The sequence below is a fragment of the Crocodylus porosus genome, unplaced genomic scaffold, assembly GCF_001723895.1.
Source record: "Crocodylus porosus isolate Cpor-Errol unplaced genomic scaffold, CroPor_comp1, whole genome shotgun sequence".
NCBI lineage: Eukaryota > Metazoa > Chordata > Crocodylia > Crocodylidae > Crocodylus > Crocodylus porosus.
The window spans coordinates 52033856-52043594 of record NW_017728948.1 but is presented as its reverse complement, the minus strand read 5'-3'; the positions used below and the strand labels follow the sequence as shown (position 1 = coordinate 52043594).

The following is a 9739-nucleotide window of genomic DNA, read 5'->3' as shown; positions in this document are numbered from 1 at the left end:
TTAACATGTTCTATCCTCCACAAATGTCTATATGCACCCCATATATCACTTAAAAATTCACATGAATGTATAGATTACTTTTAAAAAGAGAAAAGAAAAATAATGATACTCAAATTACCCATACCTGTTTTGTGGTGTTTTCAGAGAGCATTCTTAATTGAAATTTTGCACACAATATGCAGACAAAGAAATCACAACAAATATACAGAATCTCTGAACATGCACACAAATCCTGAGGATGACAGAGAAGAAACTGTAGCACAGTATATGTCATCATGAATTAGATTACGGGGGCTGGAATCAGATTCACATTATTTTTTAGGGAAGATCTCGTGTTAGATTAGGTAACTGACTTTTGAAAATTTTAGGAGGAAAAAAATTCTCACAGATTAAACCTATTTCCTGTATGTTATGTAATTTTTTGTTTTCAAAGTATATTGTTAACTTTTTAATTGGCAAAACCAGAAGATCTACTTTAAAACGAATATCTTGAATTGAGTTTTTTAAATTATTTACCAAAAAAGACTTATAGGGGTTTTTCTCCTCTTGTTTTGATGCTCATAAAGTTCTTTGTCTGCAAAGGTTTAAGCTTACAAGAGTAAAATTACCAGTAACTTATAATCATTAAATATTTGTAGAATCTGCCTGTGGAGAATATTAGGTAATTTGGTGAGTTAATATTGTTTTATGTATGTGATTGTGGGAAGTAAAACCTGCAGTCGGACATGAAACAGTGATTTATCATCAGAAGAATCTGTAAAGACCTATTTGGTTATTAGGAGCAATATTTGTTCAAATGCCAGGAACTGCATGAGAACCAATAGAAGAATTGAGGCTTGCCAGTTGACATGGGTTTTTAGGGACCCTGCTGAAGGTCTCAGGAAAGGACTTTCAAGACATCAAAGACAAATCCATCAGAGGCTATTGGGGCACGTCCCCACAAGTGGGAATGTGTGTTCCCCAGAGACAAATAGTAGCAGCATATATTTGTGCTGTTGCTAGTTGTCCCCAAGGAACACCTCTACACACACACTCTGGCACATGGCAAGTTGCCCCAGGTCAGGTAGGGGAGACTAGGACCAACAGCCTTACCTGGGGTTCGCGGGGGGGGAGGGGGGGCTCCCAGGGCTCCAGCAGTGGTGATCTGGACACAGAGCATGGCTCCAGCTGGCCGGGCTCTGGTTTCACTGCTACCATGTGGGCTGCCCTGCTTTTTTCTGACACGGGTTTTTTTGATGCTGGGATCTCACGGTGTCAAAACCTCCCCACCATGCTGCTAATGAGCAACACAATGAACGCCTGCATTTGGAGCACATGTAGTTTGCAGCACTGCAGACCACACATACACACTTATGGAGGCACACCCTAGGAGAAAACATTCAGAGGACCCAGACTGTAGCAACTTCTGAGAGGGAAGTTTGCACTGATATTGGTGATAAGGCTTTTCTTGTGCTTGAGAGGACAAAGATGTCACCTTCTAAGTGAATTCATCCATGGCTTGTGAATTATAAATGATAAAGTAAGAGTTTGATAACCTGATCTCCTGTGGAGCTGTGGTGACTGAACACCCCTTCAAAGAACCAGTGAGCCACCTGCTCCTGGGGAAGCAGAGTGAGGAGGTGTCACAGGATGGGGTCCTCAAGGATGGCCATGATCTCCTAAGGCCCGTCGACCATGCCAATTTGGCCCACTGGGTACCCTCAGTTCCTTTTTCCCCAAGGATGCACCGTGTGGGATTTGATGGGAGTTACCCCACCACGGGTAGTCCCCCCACATTAGCCAACCTTGGAAAGGTGCAATTTCAGTCAGGCAGGCCTCCGGGCTTTTAGGGCCAATGGGGTCCTCCTACGTTATGCTTGCTCTCTCTCTCTCTCTTTCACCCCAAGCTCTGCAGTGGGGCAACTAACACTTTCTCCTTTCTTCCAGGAGAGTTCCCCTCTATCCATTGAGGTATCTGCTCCCCTTCAACTCGGGCTCAATTCCGTCCCACTCCTACGCGCCCTGTTCCTCCTCTTGGAACTGGTCATGGGGCTTCCTGCTTCCCTATGACTCCTTGCAAATCCATGAGCCTTCCCCAGATCTCCCACTGCCTTCTTAGGGCTTTTCAGGCATATTCTTCAGCCCAAACTTATATTTTTCCCCTGATTGGTGGGTCTGCCTCCTGCCCCCACGTACACATTTCTGTAGGCCACACCCCCGACCCTTGGGGCAACCAGCTTCCTTAGTGCCCTGGGATGTTGTTAACATACACCTGGGGTGTCTTTCCAGGCCTTTGCTCCCCACCTTGTTTGGGTATTTTTGGCTCAGTGGAACCCCCTGCTCCTTTGTTTGGGTATGCAGCCTGCGTCTGGGATGGGGTTTGCCTCGGTGTGAGATTTAGCATCCCTCGTTCATTATGAAACTTTATGCCCAGTTCTATTCCCTCTAAGGCCTCCTTGGGTGGTCGTCTCTTCTCTCTTATCTCTAGCCCTTCAGCCTGCTTTTCCTTCAGGGGCTCAACTAATCTCCCTCTTCTGGAGTCTCTCTCTGGCCCACCTTGCTTTGAGCCCCCTGTAGTCTCTGTTTCCTTGGTTTTGGCTGCTTCACCCTCTGCAGGCTATCTTGAGGGATCAAGCTCCTGGTCTCACTCCCTGTGCTTGACTGCACACTTATCCCCACACTTACAATAGCTGTAACAGGTACAGCAGATGTCTGGATTCACTCCGGCTTGGTGGACACCCCCTGGTCATATCTGCCCAGGAATTCCTCCAGCGTCTGCCTTATTCGGTCCATCTCTGCTGCATGGTTGCTCATCAACTGTTCCCATATCTGGTTCAGGCACTGCATGAGTGCAGATAGGATCTCTTCCCTCACGGTCATAGGGTCTACCCCCAAGGATCCCCCGGTCATAGTGCTCTTCTCTATTTGCACTAGGCCCGCCTTGTTTCTCAAACTCTCTGGGCCTACGTATTTGGGTGGCTTCACCTGTTCCAGAGGCCTCTGCCCTGCTAGCCACGTAGTCTGTAGCCATGTCTCCATCTCCTGCAAGGCCTCTTTCAATGCCTCAACCTCTTGGGATTGCCCTTGACATTGGGCTTTCACTACAGGTATGTATTTTACTAGCTGTGCTCCCAGCGCAATCAACCTCTTTTCCATTACATCTGTAGCCCCTAGCATTTGAGGCTTCTGCTCTGCTTTGGTAAGCGTTGTAACTCCTATGGTATCTGGCATCTCAATCTCACAGGGACCCCGGGCTTTTGTAATAATCTGATCCCTCACCTCTTGTAGCTTTTTATTCTCTGCTTCCAGTGCCTGTGCTTACTGTTTTGCAGCTTGCACTTGAAGCTGTAGCTGCTCACCCCCTGTGCACATCACAGCCTCTTTAGATGAGCTGTCTTCTATGAGGGCTTTTAGGAGCTATACCTGTTCCCCAAGTTGATCCTTTTCTGTCTCCACCCTCTGCAACTGGGCCTATAACCCATCACTTTCCTTATTCAGGGCCTCTACCTCCTTCTCAAGGGACAGGTTTTGATCCTGCAGTGCTTCATAATTTGTCATATAGGTTCTCACCTTCTACATCTTTTTTGAGATCACCTTTCCCGCTTCTTCTGCTTGGGTATGGCTTTCCAGCAGTTTGTCCTGCAGCTCTTGTGCCAGGTGTTCTGCATGTATGCACTTCTGTTGCCAGTCCTCCAACTCCTCCTGCAACCCCTCTATTCAGTCCTGGCTGTGGACTTCTTTTTGTAGGACACCTATAAGTCTTCTTGACACTTCCAACTTTTGTAGCATCTCCTTCTGTTCCCCGACTGGGTTGCGCAAGCTTTAGGAGACCTTGATGTTCATGCCGCCATTTCCATTTGCATCCTCTGAAGCTTCTCTTCCCACTTCTGGCTCTTCCGGGCTTAATTCATGATAAGCTGCTCTAATGCACAAGTTCTCTCTGCTTCCACCATGTGACCGCCGGGCTTTGAATAACCGCTCCCGGGTGGTCTTTGTTCTACTGGTGGATGTCAAGCACCTCCCGAGTTCATGCCATTGCCGGAGTAGTTCTCTTCTTCCCGCGTCGTCAACCCTGTTCTCACCTGCCATGACCTGGTGTTCCTCAGTAGGCGGGGTCAGTTGACAGGATACTTGGTGGCCTGGGGTTCGCCCGGGTCGCTCATGGGGCTCCGCAACCCCTACACCCTGGCCTCACGCCTCCTTCGGTGTGCCGCTCAGCCATTACCCGCGGCCTCTGCTCACGGGGTCACCCTCTCCACTGTTGCGTCTAGAAGCCAGTGGCTTAAGACCCTGCTTGCCCGTGTGGGCCTACCCCACAGCCCTTCACACCTCCGTCCCTTCCTTCAAAGGTACATATAACCACGAGGGGGGAGCCCTGCCGAGGCTTCTCCACAGCCCTGCCCCTTGGGCACTTGCCCCTATCTCCTATGCCCCTTCGCCCGGGGTGACAAAATAAACGTATTAACCAAAACCGACCAGTAAGCTATTCCCTGCCCCTTACTCTCCTTTCCCCCGGAGCCTACCGGGGGAGGGGTGTTCTCCTCTTGACCTTTCGCTTCCCAGATCTGCTCCCATCTGTTCCTCAGTCCAATGGAACCCGGTGGCAATACCCACCCCGACCACAAACCCCTTTAGCGCTCTCCCTGGGTCTTCACCCCCTGTCGTGTCTTCCTCCACACCCCATTGTCCTGGCACTCCCACCTGGGTTTCGCTCTACTTCCAGGTGCCGCTTCAGCTCCACCTCTGGCCAGCAAACCTGTTGCTCCCTCATTGTCTGGTGCAGGCTTTCATCATGGCACTCCACTCTCCACAGCCTGTGTCTGCTCCCACTTGCCAGGCTCCCTGGGTCCAGTGTGTGGGGTCTTCCCTGCTGCCGGTATCAATTCCGGCTTCATTCCTCGGCTATCCTCCCCCTCTGCAGCAGCAGCCACCATTTTTATTTCTGCTGGCCGGTGTCCGATGCTGACGTCACCAGCCAGCCGTAATTGCACAAAAAGGTGGCTAATGAGCCACATGGGTTCCTCCTTCTGCTCTATGCACGTCCCGTCCCAAGCTGCCAGTAAGCGCAGCTCGTTATTTTGACTCCTGGGACACACCGCTATCAAGTGCCTGACTTCTTTGGAGCCTCCTTCCTTTTTGCTTGTGTTCTGGGGAGCTAGAGCGGGACTTACCGGCACGGCAAGAAGGAGAGCACGCGGCGCCACCAGAGAGACCCGCGCGGTGTGCCAGCTGCTTTTTTATGCAAACGCACCCGGAAGATGACGTCATCGGGAGCAGGCAGCCGGTGAGGATAAAAGCTGCCGCAGAAGAAAGAGAAGGGGGAACGGAGGAACCGGGACCAGATCTGGCAGCGGGAGGGGCAGAGAGTCCCAGAACAGAGCAGGCAACAGCTCCACCAGAGAGAGGGACGGAGAGCCCCAGGGAGGGGCAATGACCAGCTCCACTGGGGAGGAGAGCAGCAGCGAGAGCCGGCAGCATAGGTGTCAGATGAGCAGAGGCAGGCAGCATGGCTGGAGGCAGTGCATGAGGGAAGAGAAGCCAGAAGAACAGCCAATGAGAGACCTTTGGGATATGGACCTGAAGCCAGTGAGACCCACAGGTTGTGTGCTGGGGTGGCGGTGCAGGGACGTGACCCTGCAAAAGGGGGCGAAGACCCAGGAGAGCCCTGAGAAGGTGTAGTCGGGCGGAGGTCACTGCCAACCGGCCATGTTCAGAAACTTAAAGGGGGCACTAAGGAGGTTGGGGCTAGATACAGCCTGGGAGGGACCGGGGATAGGATCCTTAGCCGGTAGAAGGGCTGAGGAGCTGGTCTTTAAGTTGTGTATAGGTTTGTTTCCCGGTTAAAGGATTACCTTAGCAGGGACAGCTGAGGTGGTATATTCGTGGAAATAGGGTCAAGGGTGCTCTAGAGAGTCCAAACCTGTGCTGTGACCCTGTGCAGGGTCAAACAGGGCGTAGGAAGGAGGGAATGGGGACAGGCTGGTCTGCGAGTAACCCGACGAGGGCAGGCCAGGCAAAGGGGAACTACCAGCCCACCAACAGGAGAGCTGACCCATAGAAGGGAAGGCACTAGAGGTGGTATGAGGCCGGGGTGCACGGGTAGCAGACCCCCGCGACGTGACCGCTGAGGGATCCTGGGCCACGGAGCACTCCACGAACCGACCTTAAAACTGAACATAACATCAAGTCGTGGCAAGCGAGAACTAAGGCGGGGACTGGGCTGTAAGAGATCCACGCCGATCCCATAGTAATCCTGTGAGAGAAGCATCATCCCTCTACCGAAGGTGAACCACTTGTTGGTGAGGACTCTAATCCGGCGGTCACAGCTTGCTTGAACCTGCTGCTCTAAAGTGGCAACCCTTGCCTCAGCTTGTTCTCTCTGGGATTGGGCTACTTCTAACTCCCACTCCAACTGTGCCATTTTTTCCTGCAACTCATCTACCCGCAATAGCCAGGTGAAATTCTCTTGTCTCACGCTCTCTATGTTCTCTGCCTCCACCATAGCTAACCTGGTCTTCCTCCCTTACTGGTTGGGGCCCAAATGCTTCTCCCTGGACAGTCTGTGGTGGCGGTAATTTCCCACTCCACTCACCCTTCAGAGCTGTGGTGCTGCTGCCTTTCTATAAATATCCCTCAATTCCTGTTTTAGCCCAAAGTTTCGTTCCCCTTCTCAGGGACATGGGTTACCTCCCCATACACAGCCAAGTTTCCCGGCCAATGCACCAGTTGTCATGGGATGGGATCCTCAAGGATGGCCATGATCTCCTAAGGCCCCTCAACCATGCCAGTTTGGCCCAATGGGCACCCTCAGTTCTCTCCCACCACATCTTTGATGGAAAATATAAAAACAGGGAGGGTGCCTTTAAGTCCTCTTGGACACATTTTGATGGACTCTCTGAATGCTGTGGGTTCCCAGACCCCTTATAGGTCCCATTTCACAACACATGTTGTTTCGGAGGCACCCTAGCCTTATGGGCTATATGCATGGCTCCAACTGCCTCTTTACCACGCCCCAAACCTCGGAGATGGTACTGGTATTGTCTTGCCTAGGCCTCATTATAATTTGGCCCCTTGTCCTTGCTGGGCTCTCTGCAGCCCTGTCTCTGCACCCCTCAGCGCTGGACTCTTCGCAGCCCTGTCTCTGCACCAGGCTCTGTGCCCCCCAAATGCCATGCCCTCTCTGGCGCCAGGATCCCCATGCAGCTGTGGGCCCCCAATGAGGCCTCCTCCTTCCCCAAATAGCCTCACCCAAACCACTGGTCTTATAAAACAGCAAATAAAGTATAAGCCCCTGGGCTATAACATAACACAAGCTACATAAGGCGTGCTCAGCCACTCTACATTACCTGGAGCAGAACCCAGTCAGGCCTCCTCCCTCCACTTACTCCAGGAGGGCTCCTTCTCCCTTGGACGTCAGCAGAGAACTGCCTCTTAGTCCCCATCCTGGGGTTTATATGAGCCCAGGGCCCTACCCCTTCCAGCCAGCTAACCAGGTGCAGGTGCAGGTTAATTTCCTCATTAGCTGGTTGCCATGGCAACCTGGACCCGGGCTTCTGTCTGGCTCTTTGTGCTCTTCTCAGGCAGTTTCTGCTCTTTTAGGAGCAGGCACCCAAGTGCCCAGCGACAGGGTGATATGACCGAGATATGAGACACTTGATGGTAGCAGTTGCTGGAGTCCAGAGAACAGGGAACCATTAAACTGGATATAGACAAGTATTGTAGAATGCACAAAACAAAAGATGCTGAGATACTCTTGGAAAAGGTGAGTGGTACCAAATTTTCAGAGAAATGAGATTTTTGAATTGACAGTCTAATTTTAATAAAATTACTTGCCATGTTCCTATGCAGATAAAGTTTCTGTTTGTTGACTTGTATGTAAAATTTCTACTGCCGTAAGTAGAAGCTGTGCATGCATAAGACCACTGCAGGACCAGGGTAAACATGTCTGACAAGAGCTTTTGAAACAAAATGTTTACAGTGGCAAAATGCTTTGAAACAAAATGTTTACAGTGCTTGGTATTTGTCATAATGCAAAAGAATGCCACACAGCTTGTGGTACCAAACATCTCATTCCAATATACACAAAAAAGGTAGAATGCCAGACAAGAAATGGGCATCTTTAAAACAGTGCCTTTTGAGACAACAATTACAATCAGACTTTTATTTTGTACATAGAAGTCTTAACTTTTATTAAGGGGATTTTGTGTTAATTTGTGTTAATAAGATATAGAATATGGCCCAAAGTGTATCAAAACCATAGCAATTTGGTAAAAACCTAGTTTACCATTCATAACTAAAATGATGTTAAACAGTTTGTTAGAAACGTGCAAACAATTTATTGAAAAAGTCATGCCCTTCTTATATCTGCTGTGCATATCAAAATGGTTACATTAAAGAATGAATTAAAATATTTGCACAACATAATTTAGAACAGCAACAAATGCAAATATGATCACAATGTGTCAAAATGCATATGCTATAGGGGTTGGACCACATTTTATAGTTTCCTTTCTCATCCCAGTGAAAAGTAGGTCCTATAATTTATAATCTGAGAAGACCCTGGACAGATGTGTACTTTTTGTTGCACTATCAGGATTATGCAGTTTAATATATGGGCACATTTTGTTACTCCATTCTTTTGTCTTGCTCAAGCTGTTCAAAATGAGCAAAATTGGCTGTATTCCTATGACTTTGAATCCCTCAGCCTGTTGATAGTCTTTGAGAGTAAGGACTGGTATAGCCAGCTGGCGTTCCCAGTGCAAAGGGCATGTTAGAGGAGGGCAGCTAGATACATTCAAAATGGCAAGCAATTCCTTCAGGATCACATAGCATAGAACACAGCAGCATAAAAGAGAATGAAAGAGCCATGTCCAGCCCCCAATTCTCTGCTTTACAACAAGCTTTGCCCTCCAGTGTTCTCCAGTTTACTGACAAATCTGTCCCTATAAAATAAAATTTTAAAAAAACACTCACTTTTCCTTTTACACCAATGTCCATGTTGATTGACACTCACTCTAAACAAAATACTAAGAAATCTTTTCTTTATGGTCCACTCAGGTTCCTCTGTAATCAGTCAGGACATAACAGGCAGATTTTAATAATATTGTACTACCTGATAGATTTTCCATTTTAACTTGCATAGTATAGTTTAGTTTGTAGTTGTGTTTGAAGTTCCAGACCTTTCCTCTTCACCGGATTGATACATTATTTCCTCATTCTAGTCTCCTGTTTTGAAATACTTGGGAGTACTCATATGAAAACGATGAATATGTTCATAATTGTGTCCATCTTTGTAGGATCCAAACCTAAGGAAAATATTGAATATTGGGTAAAATGAAATATTCTATGTAATCAAACTTTGCCATTTTAAAGCGTAATTAATATTTCATCTTAATTATTGCTGGTATTAATTTCTTATAGCAATATGCCATAATTCCATTTGCATCATGATCAACTATTGTGACAAGTAAATCAGAATCTGGTCAAGTGAGAAAGGTTTAACAGAAGCATTTAATTTCTTATACTATGTATTCATGTAATGGGATTAATGCCCTGGACATTGTATAAATAAAACTCCAGGTAACATGTTTTGAAGTTTCACTTTTTCATTGAAATCCTAGCCCCATCTTACCCTGGGGGGTTTGCACTGTTAATGTTTCACACTTCTTAGTCTTAAAAGCATGCCAACCTTAGATCCATGGATTCATATATATTTCATACCACATTTAAACTGTATCTCTTAACTTGTGTTTGACTACAA

The 9739-nt window shown here is 48.0% G+C and overlaps 1 protein-coding gene across 1 annotated transcript in view; it reads right to left on the bottom strand.

Moving 5' to 3' along the window:
• Positions 1 to 8124: 8124 nt before the first annotated feature.
• The window catches only part of CWH43 (cell wall biogenesis 43 C-terminal homolog), a 52001-nt gene continuing 50386 nt past the window's right edge, over positions 8125 to 9739 (bottom strand). Inside the window, exon 16 of the mRNA XM_019553446.1 lies at positions 8125 to 9284. Coding sequence (XP_019408991.1) covers positions 9197 to 9284 — 88 coding nt within the window. The 3' untranslated portion in view covers positions 8125 to 9196. The remainder of the gene's footprint in view (positions 9285 to 9739) is intronic.